Source organism: Dermacentor silvarum, chromosome 1, assembly GCF_013339745.2.
Source record: "Dermacentor silvarum isolate Dsil-2018 chromosome 1, BIME_Dsil_1.4, whole genome shotgun sequence".
Classification (NCBI taxonomy): domain Eukaryota; kingdom Metazoa; phylum Arthropoda; class Arachnida; order Ixodida; family Ixodidae; genus Dermacentor; species Dermacentor silvarum.
In genome coordinates, this window is record NC_051154.1 from 239,087,328 (window position 1) to 239,109,149 (window position 21,822).

Sequence of the window (21,822 nt, forward strand, 5' to 3'; positions counted from 1 at the left end):
AGTCTAACTATCCTATGTGGTGCGGACTGGCTTTGTCCTTAACCAGCTTGAACGACGGATAGTAGCCGCATCCAACTTGTGCATTTTTTAAGTGCTATCAATTAGTCTGCCAAGGCGTCTCCAGGAGCAGCCAGGAGTGAGCGCGCACTGGCAAGCGTGCGTGAGGTCTCACCTTATGTTTCGCATGGTTCGAGGCTAGTTGAGCGTTCAAAACTAGTTGAAATTAGTGAGACCCGACGGCTACGACACCGATAAGCAGGGTGGCCAAAGTTCAATTCCTATGCAGGCGGCCGCGGCCAAGCGTAAGCAGACGATAGTTGGCTTCTTCCGGAAATACATAATTATTATCAAAATTCAAAAGCACATTTTCGCTTACTTTAGCCTATTTATTGAACTTCGTCAATAAATATACACAGTAATAGTAGGAGGATGCCCACTGATCCAAACATCCTTCTTGATTGACGTCAGCTATTGGCCAAAGCAGCCGCGTATAGGAATCCGCTTTATTACAAAATAAAGCATCCAAAAGAGAGTAAAGAGCAGGTTTCTGTTGTAAAGAGAGTATTTGAGAGAAAGGTGACTTCACGCTCCGCTTGCGAGCTCCACGCATCGCGTGCGATTGCAAGACTTGGCTGAGATGTTCACAGCAGCGTATGCTATTCGCGGACCATGCTTTTTCACCAAGCCCGAGGGGTGGTTCAGGACCCCTTTAAAGTAAATGCTGCAGAATAAAAACTAGTTTTAGCAAACAGTTATGAGGCCATATTTAAGGTTAATGCCCATTTTATTTTCCTATCTATGCAATACACTACTGACCAGATAACATGAATAGTTAATGATAAATAATAGCTTAATTCTGATCCATGCGATGAGGAAAGTCTAGAAGAAAAGTTGAATTAACAGCTTGACCAGTCCCGTGCTTGTCAAAAGAAATATACAATATGTTCACATAGGCGGTTTCAACATAACAGATGCCCTTGAACACATTATCTCTGTATCCAAGACGACTAAAACCACAAGAAAACATACCCCCCCCCCCCCCCCCCTGTAGAAGCTTTACAATACAAAAACTCTTGAATACACTTATGCAAGCGAAAATAAAACAATGCACTCTGTATAGTAATTACAGTAACAATTAGGAGTGCACAAATACCAAATAGTAAATTTCGAATTGAATATTGAGTAAAATCAAGAAAAAAAAAAAGCCGAATATCAAATATCAGAAAATTTTTCCCAATTTCATGCTTACAAATTTTGGGCAAGAAATTATTATGGTGCTGCATATGCTTTGAAGTTTCCTAGCATTGTATAACAAGAATGTAGCAAGCTATCGGCAAACAGTGTGGACCGCTTATAACGTAAGTCGCCGCAGTCGCAAATATCTGCACTATAAGCGGTACCGCACATAACCAAAACAACGATTTTCAAGCCCTGCACGTATGCAAAACATGTAGACCAAGCATGTAGACACGCTTTGTACTATCGCGCGCACATCGCGATGTAGTCGGTGCTCTTCAAGCTCGACAGCTTTGCACCGAGTCAAAACGAAACAACTGTTTGCCGCAACCGCTGCGGGAAAAACTGTGACTGCTATCGACGCGATTATGAACGGCGACGTTGCGGCGCTGAAGGCACGTGCCCAACGCACGCACCAAGTCTGGAAGAATTCACTACCAATCTCTGCAACACCTGCGGTCGAAATCGCGGTCGCTATCTATGCGATCACTGATGGCGACTACGCAGTTTTTTTGGCACGCGGCAGACGCACGTACCGAGTAAAAACGAAACTACCGCAACCACTGTGGAGAAAACCGCGGCCGCTATCGACGCGATCGTGGATGACGACTACGGAGTTACGAAAGCCCGCGGACAACGCGGTGTTGTACGCGGCGGTAAACGCAAGAATACAGGCTTTAAAGACACAAATAGGCTCGAAGCGTTCCGGCGTTGCTGTCATTCACGTACGATTTCAACTGATGGCTGTGGCGATGCGGACTCTGCTGCTTCGTTTCGGTTGGATGCTAGCGCCGTTCTTGCTCTTTTGCGTCGCACATTTGCGGCGCTCCTCGAGCTCCGAAAGTAGTCCGAATTAACCGATGTGCGGCCAAATAAGTCCGAATTAACAAGAGTTTGATTGCATTGAATAATGAACACGCTCGCCGAGAGCAAGGACCTTGTTGAGAAGCAAGCTCGCTGCCGCCCTTGTCGGTGAGATTTTCCCGCGGAAGCCGCATTATAACTAGCATTTCGTCTCACGTGGCTGCACTGTAAGCGGTATGCGTATACATGGAGTGCTATGGGAAAATTAACGGGAGTCTGAAAAGATCGTACTATATCCGGTCCTGCACTATAAACGGTTACGTTATAAGTGGTCTATACTGTAGATAGAAATTAAGATACAGTATGGCCTACTCTTATTAAAGAGAGCAAACACCAAATTAATATGACAGCATTCATTACAGCTGGAAATGTTTTTTTATCAGTAAATTTATGTTGAATAGAATCTTTGTTCCCCTCTGAAAATAATGAATTAGTGACGTTCTGCTGTACTGAATACTAATGAGATTCTCAGTTTAATAGTGGACTAGTGTTTTGCGGTAACCTGTTATTTATTGCATAGAAAGTTTTGCTTTACAGTTTTTTCTCCCAACGACAGAAAGGATATCTCAACTTTACGGCGGCTGGATTATCGTAAGGCCATTATGCGCGACAGATGAAAAGACCGTGCATCATGTGACTCAATCACCGCTCCATGTATAGCTAGCTCCGACGGCAAAGAACAGGCACCTTCTGCTCCGTTTCATTGCCAGGTTCGGCGTGATTTGCCACCTGTCAATCATTAAATATCTGGAGGGTCACGGCAAGTTTGAGGAAAGTTTATGATGCAATTAGGAAAGCTTGATAAGTTGATACATTGTCTGCCCTGCCACTGTGCTCCGAGCCCTACTGTAGTTTCAATGTGCTGCTAGGTATATTGCCCGTGCTTGATTGAACAGTTGTGCAAAAATGCCCTAATTGTTTTTCCCTGCTTTGCAAAAAAGAAAAAAAAAAAAACACTGTGCGTATTTAAGGTAACATTTACAGTGGTGTCACATTTCGTTCTTTTTTGACAGCGACACAGGTAAACAGATGCAAATTTGTACTTGCTGGTTAGCACCAACTACCGTTTTTTCCGGTCTATAAGTTGCACCTTTGTATAAGACGCACCCCCCTCGGAACGGCAGTTTTCCCCCCTAAAAAACGTATATAAGTCGCACCGGTGTATAAGACACACCTGTTCGTTCGGTAAGCGATTAAAAAAAATTACAGTGATGTTTCACTCCGTGAACGTGGGTCACGCGCAAGCGTATGGGTGCCATATAGCAATGATACGGACACTCCAGGTGCATTTCTGCCATCGTGGTTGCCGCAATGTTCCATATAAAGTCCAAGGGCAATAACATCCCCCCCACGGGCCGTATGCTGTACGAGTGAGTGAAAGCGTCCAACAGTGAGCTGAATCGCGCACAAGGGAGGAAAACGGGAAGGCAGCGTGGGAGGGAGGGGGGGTGGCTTGCACTCTGGTAGCAACGCGTAGTTTGCGCAGTGACGCGCGCCGTATCTTGACAGCTATCTGCAGATCGACGACTTCGGGGTCGGTCGACTCACAGTCGGCCTGGAGCCGCTTGCGTTGCTGCTCCATCCTTCTTGCACGGCGCTCGGGAACACAATCACGAGAACCTGGCACCTCGATAGCGCGCACAGAACCTGTAGCAATTAAGTCAACCAGCACGCTTCGTGTGGCCATAACATCGAATCCAATTTTGACAGCAGTTTTTCCGGAAAAAAAAAAAAAACGTACGTAAGTCACACCGTTCTATAGTACGCACTGACGAAAAATTCAGAAAAAATACCACGTCTTATACACCGGAAAATACGGTAGTACTATTTAGTGCGTAGTTAAACTGCATTCCCGCCAGGTACATATAAACAAGGCTCCACTGTAAAAGGTAAAGGAGTCATTAGCCATATGACACGTGGAATCTTTTGATCTCTGTCCAGTCTTAACGTAACACAAACAACAACGCATCTATGCATTAAGAGTAGCAAGCCACCTTTATGGAGTAGGTCAAGTTCCAGTTTTAGATTTTGCGTGATATACATGTTATCTGTGCCAGCTAGACACAGCAGCATGCATACTACAAAATCGTGGCACCTTTTCGCAGAGGCCATGGTGCTGGCTGGCTGAGCACTCGTTGGGGCAGCTGGCCACCTGGCAGTGGCTGCCAACATAGCCACGGCCACACACGCACTCTCCACTGTGGCTGCAGTGGTGTTGCTGTTCAAACATGCATGCACTGGGGCAGTCCAGGCGACGAAAACTAGCGCTGAACCCTTGGGGCAAGCGGCCACGCCGAAAGTACACCGACAGCCAGCCCGTTGGTGACACCAGTGTGATGTTTGCTGCACATAGGAAAGCCCAACAGGTTTGCAGGCAAAAAGCCCAATGGCTGTGCACCCATGTGGGAAGGTGGCACAAACACGAGATCTAGCTTCAAATGCTGTCTTGCCCCGCAAGCAGAGACACGGAGAAAGAAAGCACACATCAGCATAAAAAGGTTATACCAGCAGTTTAGACAAAGATTATCTCATCTTCTAGGAGACAGTACAATAGAGATGATGAATTCTTCTTTGGAAACACATAATAATGGCGGCACACATAAGTAAATGTGTGATAATCTCTTCTAAATTATGCAAATGCTTTAAATTAATTTCAGAAAGAGTTTCAATAGTAGAACTGAGGCCGGTCAGTGTTCAGGCACACACATAGCCAAGAGACACATGCAGAGATACACAGAGCAAAATACATATCACAAAATAGTACTTGCATAAATCACCAATACACATCACTAGACAGCATACACAACATCACATTCATGTTCCATGCAAGTTATGTCCTACAGTGCACAAATCCAATGCATTTCGTCACAACTTTACAAAGAGATATCTCAAAACTTGTGCTAGTCTTCAGATACCAACTAAGTAGTCATGCCTTAAGCACAGACTGACTTCAATTCCACAACCGGAACATGTGCCCCGATGTAATTATTTAAGAGTAGTTTTCATTAACTATCACACTTAGTGAAGTCGATCACTGTTAATAATGTTTTGCCAATTTACAAGAGTTACAAAAATCAACACCCCAATTCTATACTTCAAATGCACACTCTGTGCAGAGCAGTAAAGGAATCAGAAACACACAGAACAACATTAGAGCAAGATTGTTTATCCCGTCTTAACAGCTGTCGAGCATGGAAGAGCGCTAAAAGAACAGACAGAATGCTTTCACAAAGCACAGAACGGCAATACTGTAACTCTTTTGCCACAGGAAAGCAGATCCTGTAGAATGTGGTCCTAGAAAATAGGCAATACTGTCTGCAAGTGAGCAAATTCCTACCTGTCAGGTTGGTACCACAAAATGCTCCCAGCAGCACACTTTCTTCACTGCCACGTACAGCAGAAAGCACAAAAGGTGGAACCCCCGAGTAAACATAGATATGATTTTCAGGGCATGGAACCCTCAGGTTTGGAAGCAGTGTTAACTCCAAGGTAGCTCCTGGTTGCCTAGGAGGGCAAAAAGAAGAAAAAGGAGAGGCACTCAATTCACATGCAACACCACTCTCATCATTCAAATTTTATGCTTGCGAGTTCTTCACTGGGTACAAGACATGAGCTCCCCCCCCCCCCCCCCCTATATACTACGGTAAGATTTTTTTTAATACAAACCAAATACGAATACAAAGCTTCACATATCGAACAATAAAATGCAGATGCATTTACTTATCTTTACATATTTACACATGGTTGAAGCATCACAACTATCTTGAAAACAGAAATGGACAGGTGAGTCATTATAGCATAAGCTAATTTGACCCTTGTTAATTCAGAAAATTTAACAGTCACCATTCACAATCTGGTTTTATTACCACACGCATTATGCCGCAGCATTATTTTTTTATTCAGAGGCATTCAGCTGCTTGCCACTCATCATGTGATGCACTTGCCCTGGAATGCGCAACCACCGGAAATGTGGTGACAAATGAATGAGGCAAAAGCGGCATTAGCTTCTAAGCAAACCAGAATGCTAGAATGTGTATCACTGCGACCATCACTCAGAAAGGCACGACGGGAGCACCTAGTTATTCCCCCCTTCCCCCCCCCCCCCCCCGGTTTTGCATGCACACAGCTTCTCAGGCATGGCAGGTAGGGCACACTGTTTGACTTTCATTCAATGCAAGGCAGCCAGGTAGCTCAACAGCTATTAAATATAGTTAGAAGATGTGTTCAGTTGTTAAATCATGCTTTGTTGGGCAAAGATGCCTTTGCCAATGCGCCAAACAACAGTTATGAAAAGAGAGCGAAGACCTTTGGTCCTCGATTTTCCATCACCCGTTCTCAGAATTTGTTGTCAGGGGATGTGGAGGGCCACGGCCAGGCACAGTGCATGAACAGTCTCTAGCGTGGCTATGGAAGGGACGAAGCTCATAGCTGCCCAGTTAGTTGTGCTACCTGCTATCGCACCCTGTTATGTACACACTTGCCATTATATGACCTTTCTGTTCAAGAGTGCATCCGTTGTGTCAGTCCTCCCATGAAGATCTTACCCTAATCATCCCATCCACTATGCCATGAGTGAGCAAAGTAGGTAGCACAAAATCAGGCATACAATGGTGTGTTAGATATAAACAAACACAAAAAAACAGCAATTTGAATAAACAATGCCTGAAGTCACTATGCTGCTACAGTCGAATCACGATAATTCGAACTCGAAGGGGCCCAAAAATTTGTTCGAATTAAAAGAAGGACTTATTTGCAAGTATTCGTACACAATGTACGAACGGTGCAAGTTGTGAAATGCGGCGCGCAAGTACGTAGCGAGTGAGGGCTATGAAACTGCCCATGCGAGCCAATGCTCCCTTTCCGATAACCACAGAAAATGAAACTTCAGGGAGCGAGCGGCGCCGGCACGGCGACGGGCACGCGCGGAGACTGTCGTAGGTGAGGGAGGAGGGCGGCAGAGAACCGCATTTGGCCTTGGCTATGCCGTCGCTTCGGTGGTAGTGGCTTCGGTGGCTCCCCTCGCCCTTCCTCTCAACTCCCTCGTAGCTCCTCCACCTTCGACTGTCTCCGTGCGCGCCCGCCGCCTTGCCGGCACCAGCTTAGCCTGCTCCCTTAAGTTTCGTTTCTGCCGTTATCGGGAAGTTGGCGGACTGGGCCTCCGCCATTGCTTCTCTCTGCGCCGCAGCCGCAGCGTTGGCTGAGACGTCGGCTTGTACACGTGTGTTCCGGCGCAACGTTTCACCGTCGAGAGTGAAATTTCTGCCTCATTTTTTTCTGTTTTCTTTTTCTCTGCATGGCATTGAGGGCTCTCTCCTAAGCTTTTGCTCTATGGCAGTGTCGGAGCAATGCCGGTCGGAGGTGCCGCCGCGTGATTTAGCGCCCTACTGAGGGCATTGTCGGTGCACCGTATGTTCGAATTAACCGTCGCAAATGCTTTCGCGTTCGAATTATCGGGCGTTTTCGCCCATAGGAATAGACATAACCTTGACGGAACCACAGCGTCAGTTCGAATAAACCGGAAGTTCGAATTAAGCGTGTTCGAATTAACGAGATTTGACTGTATTACGATGAGTCTTGTTACGAAAAAATGGAAGCTTGTGCTTGCAAATGCACTCTCAAATATTCGGAAGTTCCAAACATTCCAGTCATGTCAACTAACCTAAAACTATTGTATACGTGGTTTTTGAACCAAATACGAATACAGTAAACTTCTGTTATTTTGACTGTGTTTAATTCGATTTTTCAGTTCATTCGATCACGACCGAAGGTCCTGGCAGGTGCCCATACATTTCTATGGGCCCAAACTTCTGTTACTTTTATCATCTCAAAATTGGCCTCCGCCGAATACTGTATTTACTCGCGTAATGAACGCACTCGCATAATGAACGCAGCCCAAACTTTAGTGATCAAAATTTGGATTTTTTTTTCTCCCGCGTAATAAACGCACCCTGAACTTTCTGCCGTGAAGTAGGAGAGACACAGTACGATTTGGCGTCCGATATGGCGTCCGGCGGGTACGATTGTATCAGATGCCGTATCGGATGCTGACTCGTTCCGTGTGGCTCCTACTTTTATTGTGACAGCAATCGTATGGACACTCTAGGCGCATTTTTGCTGTCGGCGCCGATGCTCGTGGCTCTATCTCCCGTGTTCGAGGGAGCAAAGCAGGGAGGAAACGCGCCGTATTTCGCCGCATGCATGGCGCTGGTAGGAGGGGAGGGAGGCGGCGCAGCAACTGCACATTGCGCGGCCACGCGCGCCCTATCTTGAAAGCAATCTGCGTCGGGTGGCTGAGTCTAGGTGCGGCGGCGGCTTATACCTTTGTGCGTGCTCCGTTATCGCCGTTCAGTTTGCGTTGAAGCGATACACGGCACAAAGGTCACTTTGCTCGCTGTTGCTGCCGCGCTTCCTCACGCCAGCGTTTTAACAGCGAGTGTCCGCGGTCATCGAGTGTGATTAGTTCATGTTTGCCTGTGCGCGCTGACACCATCGGGCTAAATTACTTTGCATGTTTATTCGACCGGATAAAACTACTATCGTTACTTCGTATAGCTATCTACGCATTTGCTATCGCAATCGATGGTTCGCCTTTCGGGCGAAACTGTGACTTTTTTAGAGGTGGCCAAGGAAAAAAAATTGCTCGAAAGTTTACCTCGCATAATAAACGCACCCCCCAACTTAGCGCATATTTTCCGGGAAAAAAAAGTGCGTTCATTATGCGAGTAAATACGGTAATTCGAACTTGACTGGTCAGCTTCGTCGCAATACAGCCATATTATGTAGTGAAGCATACCAAGAATGAAAAGGGGCTACTGTCATGGGACATAGTACGCATTCCTTAATTAAACACACGTGCACGTGCCGTCTCCGGTCACAGTACGAGCACCTAGACGCTTAATAAGCAAACTGGCAGCCATTTAGAGCTGTTTCTGATGTTTCTGTGATGATTTGAGCCCTCCTTTTGACCACCATGTGTGCCTTGTATGAGACCGTTAACGGGGACTAGTACGCATTTCTTAATTATATGCGCGCGCACGCGCCATGCACCGAGAAGCGGAGAAAAAAGATCTGCGTTTTGGGTAAGCTAGTGAAAAGGAAGGCGGGAAAATGAAAAAACTCCGAAATTCGAGGGGATGTTAAGGGCGGGGTCTATCTGAATAACTGAGTGCACGGTAACGTGATCAAGTGTGCGGCAGGGGGCTCTTTCCTGCTCCCTTTAAGCCGGATGGAAATGGAGGGCGCACGCTCTCTGTTTGCTCTGGTTCGGTCTCGGCTCTTCCCTCGTCATTTTTACAGCATGCGACATTACAGTAGCTAGTGACGCATCTAACCTTCTCCTTTGGCTCGGGTTTTCCACAAAGTGGTCCATTGGAACGAGAAATTTTGTTCAAAATAACCATTGCGCCGTTTTTGGAGTTGGAATTCACGGGAGCTTTTCTCTAGTCAAATACATACGACTTTGCCGGGACTAACAGAGCAGTTCAAATTATCGGTCAATTCGAATAAAGAGATTTGTAATTATCGGGATTTCACTGTATTGAGAAAAGGCAGAATACTACAGTGAAATAGCAGTATAATGAACTTCAGGACACAGTGGAAATTTGTTTATTATTTTGAAACATAGTTATCAGGCTTATGTGAATATAAATTTTTTGGTTCGAAGCAAAGTCGAAGCGAATAGTAATTAGTGTCGAACAAGTTTAAAGCAGTGATGTGTTTGGGGATTTTTTTTTTATCCAGATAATCCAATCAATTTCGTCAATTCTATCAAGGTCAAATCAACGGAAGTCGACTGTATTCTGAAATTTGTAGTACTGGGCCGCGATTTTGTAGCGATGCCTTATGACTTATTTTGGAATAGTCTTATCATCCACCACTCACGGCCAGCTGATCCCGTTGATAACGCGAGTGGACCGTCGCTCTGGCCACTGACAAAGCGCGATAAGCGCGAAAAGGCATTATTACTTCAAAGGCATCGCTACAAAATACCGGCCCTGAAAATATTTTTACATTGAAACTCTAGGCAGTTGGCGCAAGGTTTCAGAAAACTTTGTCAATCTGAAATGTTTGTATATGTTGTGTTCATAATAATGCAGATTTACTGTAATTGCATGTATTTGCCATCAGTGACCATGGTGGTGATTATTACACATAAGGAGGCTCACATAGAGAGAGTATTGCTTCGGTTGGTTGGAGTACTGGTGAGGATCCATAGACAGTGGCGGGCCTCCACTGGACCCTCCATTTCTGGCACACCCAGTCCACCTCCATCTGGCTCCACGTACACAACACGCTTGGGACTGCAGTCTATGTAGCAGCGGCCTCCATTCCTGTGCGCACCAGTAGAAAGAAGCATGAGAATCCCAAAGCAAGAAAGAGGCATGTACAACTGTTTCTCTCAGAAAGCTGCACAGGATTTTGTTGCACAGCAAGTGGCACACTAATACTATTTAATACTAGTACATAAATACTATTAAACAGAATGGTGATTTGGACGAGTTGGAACAGTTGGAACAGTTTAGTCATGATGGCGGTCAGCGCACTACGCAAAACAAGGGACAGACAAGAAAGAATGTAATGAGGACACAATCCACGTTACATTCTTGGTTTTTTGTCTCTTATTTTGCGTAGTGCGCTGACTGCCATTGTGACTAATACTATTCGTTTTCTTGTATAACTGAGCTCTCATCAGTTATTTCCTCTGACTATAAGCTGTGGGGATGGTGGCACGCCCTATTGACTTTGAGTGGGTGTTTGCCTATTTTTCCACTGCTGCTCCTCCTCCCTTTCCACCCACGGCCAAGCTGTCACTCAACTGTTACTCTGCCCTGAAAGGTCCAGCAGGCAGTTTCCACTGAACCTACTTTGCCAGGAATTGAGCCTTCACTCTTCTGGCCATGCGTTGAGAGCAAGCGCAGTGATCACTCTGGGACAGTGCAAGGTGCATGCACATTTTTCTTTCGTCCGACTGCCGGTTTGGGTATCGTTTGGACTTGAGCTCATCTATGCTGCCTTCCACCTATGATGAGCATGCACATTGCACTGCACCTTTCTCAACACTAAGCCAAAGAGGTGTGTCTAGTGCTCGTGCGTGTTCCTACTATACTGGGCTGCACACATCAAAGGCAAACACTTGAAGGAGATTGCCCTATGCTATCATGACCAGGCCCTTTAATGCAAAAGTGCAGTCACCAAATCATAACCCTGGCAAGCAGTCTCCCTATTGTAGCATTTCACGAAGAGCTTTCCTCCCGTAACAGTAGTGTACAGAGAACACTACAACCAGCACCCAACGCGTTCTTCTTATTTAATGAGACTAAATGAATATTTGCGTCAAACCAGCTTTTAAAAAAATTAATTTTTTCCCCGATCCATTCACGAATGGAACACTTTGACAGAAAGTGCTGCAAAGAGTCCGACGCTATTTTTGTTTATGCACACACTCACAAAACTGTAATTGTAAGCATTCTTTTTGTCCCATCTATGAGCCTTGCAGATATTTTGTTTGATTAAAGATAGGCAGCGGCATGTTTGCACCCGTCCATTTTACAACCGTGCACCCACTTGCGTGGCTTTCTGGCTTCCTTTTTATATTTATTTCATTCTGTGCAGTGTACTGGCAGCACTTCTGTTCTTTGTGCTATATTATTCTGATATTGTAGTGTTATTTCCTTTATTTATTTCTTTTTTTTTTCTTTGTTTTTATCTCATTTGCAATGTTACAATGCTACTACAGTGTATGTATTAAATGGTCCTTGCAAAAGCTCTTCATTTTCTCGGCGACATGCAACTCACTATCTGTAACACCCACTACTACCAAAGGCCTGGTAGTCAGGCTGGCAGTAATAAATAAATGATAAATAATAAACATGCTAGTGGCATCTATTCTGTGTATTCAAACTTCGCCCTAGGGGCTTTTGCATCTTGTATGGCCTGGGGCCAAGCGTTTGTACAATGAAACATGTTACCGGAGCTTAGGTGCAAATAAACCTTTCCTTCGTCAACTTGTGCACTACTGAGTTTCTTGCAGCATGGTGCTCAGTGCCTTTTGGAGGCAGAGTTCAAGCTCACTGCAGTGCCCCAGTTCAGGTGAGGTGACAGCTGACATGGCCCTGCTGCTTACAAAGCTCGAACACACAGTGGTCAGTACTGCTTCGAGTACTGTAGCAATATAACAAAGCACACTATAAAGTATAAACTGCATGCAAGTGATCTTGAGCGCGACAGCGACAAGCGACGCGATGGAGATGGCTGTCACATTCGTTCATCGCCTACAAGTCGTACTGCATACGAGCGACGACTTTGAGCGACCTCTGCCCGGTGTTGCCGGTATGAGGGCAGCAAATACACGCCGAAAGTGGCATGACGCGTGCTTTATTAATTTAAGTTGATGTGTTTTACTGTGACAAGCAACATAAATATTTCTAAAGGTCTTGCACTAGGTTCTTATCCTTGCACGTATCAAAATTAAGTTGTTTGCTCGCTCTGTGCGACAATCGGTAGTACAGTCGAATTTCGATAATTCGAACTCGAAGGGGCCCGAAATTTTGTTCGAATAAAAAGAAGTTTGAATTAAAAGAAGGACTTATTTTTGAAGTATTCATGCACAATGTACGAACGGTGCGAGTCGTGAGAATGGATGCACAAGCACATCGTGAGCGAGGGCCACGAAACTGCCCACACCGGCCAACGCTCGCTTCCCGATAACGGCAGAAAAGGAAACTTCAGGGAGCGGGCGGCAGGGCGACGGGCGCGTGGGGAGACCGTCGAAGGTGAGGAAGGAGGGCGGCAGAGAAGCAGATTTGGCCTTTGCAACGCCGCCGCTTCGGTGGCTCCCCTCGACCTCCCTCTCAACTTCCTCGTAGCTCCCCCCCCTCCCTCGACTGTCTCCGTGCGCGCCCGCCACCGCCACCGCTCCCGCCGGCCTGGCACCAGCTTAGCCCGCTGCCTGAAGCTTCGTTTTCTGCCGTTATCGGGAAGTTAGCTGGACTGGGCCTCTGCCACAGCTTCCCTCTGTGCCGCAGACGCTGCGTTGGCTGAGACGTCGGCAAGTACACGCGTGTTCCGGCGTGACAGTGAAACAGCGACCTTGCCATTTGAGAGTGAAATTTTCGCTGCGTTTTTATTTTTATTTTTTTCATTTTCTTTTTCTCCGCGCGGTGTTGAGGGGTCTCTCCTAAGATTTTGCTCTATGGCGGTGTCGGAGCAATGCCGGTCGGAGGCGCTGCGTGATTTGACGCGCTGCTGAGAGCATTGTTGGTGCGTCGTATGTTCGAATTAACCGTCGCAAATGCTTTCGCGTTCGAATTACCGGGCGTTTCGCCCATAGGAATAGACATAACCTTGATGGGACCACAGCGTCAGTTCGAATAAACTGGAAGTTCGAATTAAGCGTGTTCGAATTAACGAGATTCGACTACTTGATTGATGTACATTCTGTTCCGGCCTTGCGCTATTGGCTAGTCGCTCATAGCACTTTCGTGCGACGAGCAACGAATTCTAGATTTCCAGAACCGAACGATCGAGCAACAAGAATGAGCGATCTGCTCGCGCGACAGCCCGTTTCGTCACTCGTCGCCGTGGCGCACAAAATCGCTCTCATGCGATTTGCACTTAAAACAGATGTATTTTATGGCCCATTTATTTTCAGGAACCTTACAATGTGAAATTTAATGAAAATTCAGGGTGCAAAAACATTACGAGCAAGGAATCATAATAAACTATGCTAAAGTCAGAAGACATCTCTGTTAAAGTTCTAACTAACTTTGCAGTACAAGCTTCTGTATTTGTTTAATTCATATACACAGGCACACAAGCAGTGACTCACGCTCTGCAGTTAACAGACTGATATGCTATAACTAGGGTTCAGCATTTTTGGAGTAAATCTAAAAAAATGTAAAAAAAAATAACATTAAAAAGGTATGCTAAATTTTTTTCTAGGAACCTTTATTTTATTTATCTATGAATACTGCTATCTCCTTGCCAAGATCTTTGTACAGTGGATAGATGTGTTTGCTTCTAATTTTGGTTTTAATCAAAAACAGTCAGACCAAGAAAATTTTTCGAGAGGGCTAAGATGATGATATCCACCCAGCTGCAAGCCTACATTGTGCTACAATGCAAGGAACCTGGCAAGGTCAATGTCGTGCTTCTGCTTGCGGATCAAGTATCTTTACTTTCTTTTAATGAAAAACCATAACATGCCCAATTACGCGAACATCCATTGACGTGACCGAAAGATGGTACCAAAAATGGCCAATGGCGCAAAGAGCAAGAACACGTCAAAAAATGCTCAGTTTGACGTCCAATTTCTCGGGGACATTCCTGTAAACAAAGTAAATTAATGGCTTTGAAAAGAACATTTCATACATTTCAGTCTAGGTATGAATCGAACACGGGCCACCGGGGTGCGAGGCGAGCACACTTCCCCAACGTCGCGGCAGCTCCACGGTTCTGGCTTACTAAAGGTATGCCTAGTGCGTGCGTGACTGCACACGTCACGTCACAGCCATCTCGCTGACTAAAGGTGTGGCCTAGAGCGTGCGTCATTGGGCACGTGATGGGGCAGACAATGCGGAGGAGGTGACGCCACGTCATGGGGGTATATATTGAGCGCATTCATGACGTTCCGAGGTCTACAAACAGTATAATGCTTTCGCATTCCCACACGTAAGCAGTCTTAAGTGTGTCTACAAATTTTTTCTCTCATTTGCTTCCGTTTTGCCTGCCACTGTGACAAAAATGTGAAGCTGAGAGGGAGTAAAGGTAAAGCGCCTCAATAAACTAAAAGTGCCACCATCTTCTCTCTCCTCCTCCTGCGCTGGCATTCACTCTCTCTTCTGTCGACCGTGGCTCCCCCTACGCGGTGATGAACTAGGAGATGCTCTCCGGATCAAACGCTGTCGCTACGTATCGCTCGTGCTTTTGAGCTCATATTTCGATCGAAATTTTATGGCTTTACATTATGACTGGCTGCTGAAACATCAAGAGGGGACGTCTAAATTTTGTTGTGCTTGGGTGGCTCTACTATCAGCAGTGAGACACTGAGCCATGCTGCGCATGACCTCGGCATTGGTTTATCTACCGCCAGTCGCCTCTGCGCCTCAGCAGCTTCTGTCCCTCGTCGGCCAGCGGCCAACGTGCACAGCGGGCCTTTAACATTACGACTAGGCTGCGAGAGCAAATAATCGACCAGCAGTATATGCGTAGTTGTCTTACAGGTTTAACTGACCAGTGAGCCATACTGATCAATCAGCAGAAATGTTCCGTCGATAAAGAGGCTCAAGTGGCTTCGCTCGCTTGCAGGGCATCTTGCACAACACACTTTTCTTTTTTCATTTTGTGGACTTGAGAAGTGTGCCAGCAGTCATCTCACAAGTGTGTGCAAGGCTGCTACTGCGAATCATATCACCACTTGCTTGTGTTCCGCATGAGTGGGAGAAATTCTGCACTGCGTATTTTATCCACTATCTTATCAAAATGAATGCAGAGTAAATACTATGAGTTAACCTCCAGATTTGTCCTGGCCACTGACAAAGCCACGCAGGAATTAGTTTACTCTAGAATCGAGGGCCTTGCGTTGTGGATAGCGTTACTAGCAGTCTTTATGAAGGATTGTTCGTTTTCGAATGTCGGATAACTGAATGAATGCACCTGGCAACATGTGATCTGTCATATAAAGTGAAGGAGCAAGCTGTCACAATAAAGATCCCCGGTTATATCAAATGTGGAATGAATGAATGAATGTTAACTTTATTTATAATCCGGCGAGTTATTCGGGGATTTGGGCGAATACCCCTGCCTAGGTGTCGGCCAGGAGCCCTTGAGCTCTGGCGGCTTCCTCGGCCCGCTGGACGGCCCAGAGTTGGTCTTCGAGGGCGGAGCTGAGCAGCGTAGTCTCCCAGCGCGTTCGGCTCGAGGCTGCGTCCCCGTCTGGAACCCCCCCTTGTTTGCACTCCCATAACATGTGTTCCAGGGTTGCCTTGGCCTCACAAAACTTGCATTGGTTGGACGAATAAAGCTCTGGGTAACAGAGATTCAAGATCACCGGGTTTACAAACATTCTTGTCTGCAGCTGTCGCCATGCGACCGCCTGTCTCTTGTTCAGTTTCTGGTGTGGTGGCGGAAATTTGCACCTCGCCAGTCTGTAGTGTTGCGTTATATCTCTAAAACTTGTCAGGCGATCCTCCCACTCCCACCCCTCACCAGACGTCGTGGCCGAGGCGGTGGTAGTGTGGTTGGCAGCTCGGTCCGTAAGCCCTCGAGCCGCCCCGTGCGCCGCCTCGTTGCCGGCGAGTGATGTGGTGTGGGCGGGTGCCCATACGATGTAAACTTCTTTATTCTCGGTTTTGCCCGCGAGTAGTATTCGTAACGCCTCGGGGGAGATGCGGCCGTTGGCGTAGTTGCGAATCGCCGTCTGGGAGTCGCTGATGATCACTTCGGCCTCGGTGGTGGCCACCGCTAGCGCGATGGCTACCTCCTCCGCTGTTTCCGCGTGCACCGTGCGTACCGTGACACTAGTTTTGCAAGTGTTCTCGTGATCTACCACCGCGGCCGTGAAGGCGCGCCTGCGCGCGTACCTGGAGGCGTCCACGAACACCGCGTCTTCACATTTGGCGTACTTCCTCTGTACGTCCTGCGCTCTCTTTTCTCTTCTACCCCTGTGGTATTCCGGGTGCATGTGGGTGTTTATCAAATGTGGAGCAAATATTTTTTTCTTATCCATGCGTATGAGCGTTTGGTGGAAGACGTGACATTACTCAGATGCCCTTACGTCATGTGCACCACTTCTCCTATGCTTTTTCTACATTTACAGTCACATACAACTCAAAAACACAGCAACAAATGCATCTCAAAGGAGGCCAATGGCTTCCTTTGTCGACATGTCATGACGTCGCAGTTAATCCCCTTGCACCTGCTAGTGCGACATTGCAGGGAACTGATAGTGGCAGAGGGATTAACCATGACGTCATGACATGCCGACAAAGGAAGACATTGGCCTCTTTTGAGGGGCATTTCTGATTCTTTGACGCCAAACTTTCCTCAGCGGCAGGTCTTGCTTCACAGATGAAACCTGAAAGAATCGCTTGCCATCAGTTTCACGTGTGCTGCACCCGAAGGCACAGCAACACGGCATCGTGAACACGGAACTACACTACAAAAGTACAAAGGAACAAAGGAGGTGCGAAACGTGGTGCCTGCATACGCCACTCACAATGTTTGTCACCGCGATGGTGGCGGAAGCAAAACACAAGCAAGAATAAAGTGCACGCGAGCACGTGACAACGTTTGGCCAATGGGAGGGCCAAGTGTCAATGGAAAGCGCAGGAAGGAGGACGGTGCCAACCTTCAAAACATGCACTACTTTTAGTTTTATCTAGGGCTTTAGGTAGGGATACACAGAGGGGTCAGGGGAGCCCAGGGCTGGTCCTTGTACTCTTTATGGTGCGGCCACTGCGGTGGATTAACTTGGCATGTTCAATGATGGAAACAAAGGGTCGTGCCTATATCTTGTAACTTTTTTGTATTATTTGTTAGATCTCTGTATCCACATGATGTTACAAATAAAGCCTCATTCCATTTGTGCTCGAATGTCAGATTCACTCTATAAAATCTTGCATAGTCACATCACCATATGGCATTGTGCACTTCCTACAAACAGTGCTCAAACAATTTGTTAATCTGTGCTTTGAACGTAACTATAGTGGTGACAGGGTTCGCCCCATGGTGGGCAGAGAGGAAAATGCCACCTACTGCTCCTGTATACCGCCCACCACTCGGTTGACTCGGCAATTAGAATAATCAATTCCATCAAAGTTTAACTTCTTTCCTTGCAATTTCCAGGTGTTTTTTTTTAATCTTGCAGGGAAATATTAGAAAGAAATCTCAAGTAGAAGTTGAGAAAATTGCACATTTACAGTGTGCTTCCGATAAAACTGGGCTTCAGAAAGTGTCATTGCACCTCGGATCTAGCGACTTTCCGTTAACGCAACGCCACCATCTTGATACCATCATAAAGACGGGAGATCGAAGCAACAGATAGCTGCAGCACCGTATCTTGTCATGCAAAACTAAAAGCAAAAGAAGCAAGCGCGGAAAGAGAAAAAAACTAGCGTCGCAATTCGTTACAGCTGCCACGTGCACGCAGGAAGCTGTCCTATTGGCTGACACAGATTTTAATTGCTGGCGCACATTTTGACAGCAGCGAACAGTGCATTTCTTTATCTAAGAGTATTGGCAATCTTGGCAGGCTGTGTCGTTGGCTCAAGTTTCTTTTGTTGATGCATTCAAAATGCACAATTATTGACTGTAACATTCAAAATGGTGGAATGGTTATTAAAAAAAAAAACGATGCAAAAAAAAAAGGCTTATTTGTGTTTATACGTTCCCCCACCTCCTGCCCAGGCTGCGTCACGGCTCGTGCTTATTTTGTTAATGTGGCCAAAATGTGAAATTGATGAATGTACCATTCCAAATGACAGAATGAACCTAAAAAAAGAAAAAAAAATGGCTTATAACCCACCAACTCCTGTTGGTAGCTTATTTTGCAACTTGTTTATTTGCAGTCCTTGAAGAATCAGTGAAAAGTAAAGGCAGAACATCAGTGTGACGTAATGGATTTCACATTATTATTTTTTCTCATTAGCAAAATTTCTAGAAACTTGTCAATTTCTAGAAACATTGGTCAATCTCTGGCTCCTATAGAATAAAGTGTAGTCCATTTTTACTGATAATAAAATTAACTAGGCCCGAGGAAATGATGTCAAAATCCATGATGTCACCGCAAGCTGGTACCAGAATTTCAAGGTGCCCGTCATTCATTGATCTTTTTTGCTTATCAAGTTTCCCCCATGGTAAGAGTAGCTTTTTTAGCATTGAACAAGTGTAATTACTAAAACCACTATCCTGGTCCCAGTTCCCTCTGGCTTCCGCTGAGTTTCTACAATGATGTGTAATGATAGGTTCTTCCAATTAAGTTATTGTGAAGGAAGTGAACAATTTCGGACAATATGATGTGCGTAAGATGCCATTTTTGGATGTGTGATTATAAAGCCTAAAAAGCATGCTACAACCTAGAAACTTCTCAGTACCGTGGCCAAGTTTACATAAAGAAACAAAAAATTCCGGCAGAACCCATCTCACCATGACTGCCGATGTTGACGCGATTAGCATTCAAGAAATGTAGGAGTCATGTATGAGCCGTGAATGGCGTCGTGTATGAGCTGGGCCCCTCTCCTAGCACGCTGTCTCTTTCGGCTCACTGTTCAACTTCGTGAAATACACCACCACCCCCGCATGGACTGGCATGCAAGCTCTGGGTTAACGTACCTGGGATCACCGAAGTACCCTGGCTGGCAAGACTCGCAATGTTTCCCATGGGTGTTGTGTAGGCAGTAGCAATCCCCTGTGCTTGAGTCGCATGTGCCTCGTGTCGCATCGCCATGTTTATTGCAGGCACACTTACGGCAGCCGAAAGGACTGGTGGCATTCCCAAAGCTCCCTTTCCTGGTTGGTAGGAAACAGGGCAGAAGGCACATGTGAGTTGCTGATTAGACATGCAACACTTGTGATATCAATGTGTCACTGAAATAAGTGAACTACAGTTAACATTAATGAGAGAAAACTGTAACCATGGTGCACAGTTAAAATTATGGAGTGCCACAGGTGACCACTGTGACCAAGGTGATGTGGAAGCATGATACCAAAGGCTAGTTCAAGCTGCAAAAAAATTCCATGTGAAACTCAAGTATACAAGCATTGTGTGAAAGCTGTTGCACGCATCTGTACGTGCATGAGATCGCAAGTCGACGACAATGCTTACAAAGGAACTAAAGCAAAAACCTGCTTTTGATCCCCGATATTTAGTGAAGCAGTGCAACCAGTGAACAATGCACTGTTTCACCGCCCAGCCACAGCCAACACTGCCCTTTATTCCGGTCGCTATGAGCAAAACAGCGAGTTTAGAAAACAGTGAACATAGTAATTAAATGTTGGTGCTTAGATAATGCTTCATTATAAGTGCATTCGGAATGTAACCAGAGCAAAATAGTGCAAATTGCTCCTTGGTCCCCTACCATTACATGCAGAGACTGTGGATGCTTGGTGAGGTGTGCATTATGGTGCAAATGTAAGGCACTACACGGGCACTTGTGAGAGCAGCACTGCAGAGGAATGCAGGCAGGTTTGCATGGCCGACTTTTTTTTTTCCCTTTTAATATTGTGAGGTCACATTTAATCATGGAAAGTAACTGTGCAATAGATAGTTCACTACAAATAATTCAATCCAAAATTTTCAAGGATGATCTAAAATTCAATTAAAGTGTAGCGTGCAAGAAGGGGGAGAGAGGAAAATGAAGAAAGGTGAAACAGAAAGACCAAGGATAATGTTACTGGTGAAAGCTACTCTAGGATAACACATTATAGGATAACACGGGATAACACAAGCCAAGCCACCAAAAAAAATCCATGCCATCTCCATGAAGTGAATGCTGATGAGTGGGGCGAAGCTCCAATGCTCATCGGTAAAACTGTGAAACATTCGCCCACACATCATATAAAGACGTGACACGTTGTTATAGGGTGAATGTATATACACTTATATACACAATGTCTATTATTTACATATCAATGCAATTATATACACTTATATACACAAGATGTAATCACTTACATATCGAAGCAATTATATACATAATGTACATGTGTTGGATACATAATGATATTTTACTTTACGGACCACAAAGAAGGGTTGTTCCCAATGAGCTCTGGGACCCGTTTCCCTTTGAAAATTACAGCTTTGTGGTCAGTGAAGTACGTGGCGAGGGGATCTTGAATTATAGGATGCAATGCAAAGTTGGAGAAGGCAATGTCGATACAGGTCCCTCTGATGGTGGTGGGACGCTTACAAAAGCCCGAGATACTGCTGCATTGTGAGCCCGCCGCGCAGCTGCTTTTGCCTCTGGGCTGTTCATGATGAGTAGCTGCGTGGAGATGTTCGCTAACTAGCGCGCGCGCCATCTAGCGGGCGTCCTTTGAATTATAGCACAGCTGCGCCTCTAGCGGGAGCAATGAGAACTAGCGTACACGGCCCGAGGGACCGAGCCCCGGCTAGAGGAGCTTCGCCCCTAAAAAATATGACCAGTGGCATAAGAACAAGCTGTGTGTGCAAACATATACAGTGTAGACCGCTTATAACATAAGTCGCCAGAGTCGCGAATATCTGCACTATAGGCGGTACCGCACTATAACCAAAATAACGATTTTCAAGCACTGCACGTATGCAAAACATGTAGACCAAGCATGTAGACACGCTTTGTACTATCGCGCGCACATCGTGATTACATTTTCGCCAGTGAGCTGGCGAAAACATAATCGCGATGTAGCCGGTGCTCTTCAAGCTCGACAGCTTTGCACTGAGTCAAAACTAAACAACTGTTTGCCGCAACTGCTATGGAAAAAAACTGTGACCGCTATCGGCACGATTATGAATGACGACTTTGCGGTGCTGAAGGCACGCGCCCGACGCACGCACCGAGTCTAGACAAATTAACTACCATTCGCTGAAACAACTGCAGTCGAAACCACGGTCACTATCTATGCGATCATCGATGGCGACTACGCAGTTCTTTAAGCACGCGGCCGACGCGCGTACTGAGTAAAAACGAAACTACTGTTCGCTGCAACCGCTGCGGAGAAAACCGCGGCAGCTATCGATGCGATCGT

General features: G+C 46.0%; 1 protein-coding gene across 1 annotated transcript in view; it reads right to left on the reverse strand.

The window, feature by feature from the left end:
• Positions 1 to 21,822, reverse strand: part of LOC119436983 (multiple epidermal growth factor-like domains protein 8) — a 169,403-nt gene that overhangs the window by 91,572 nt on the left and 56,009 nt on the right. The window contains exons 14-17 of the mRNA XM_037704034.2: positions 19,429 to 19,605; positions 10,266 to 10,430; positions 5,438 to 5,604; positions 4,196 to 4,443 (exon numbers count right to left, since the gene is read on the reverse strand). Of these exons, the coding sequence (XP_037559962.1) occupies positions 4,196 to 4,443; positions 5,438 to 5,604; positions 10,266 to 10,430; positions 19,429 to 19,605 (757 nt within the window). The remainder of the gene's footprint in view (positions 1 to 4,195; positions 4,444 to 5,437; positions 5,605 to 10,265; positions 10,431 to 19,428; positions 19,606 to 21,822) is intronic.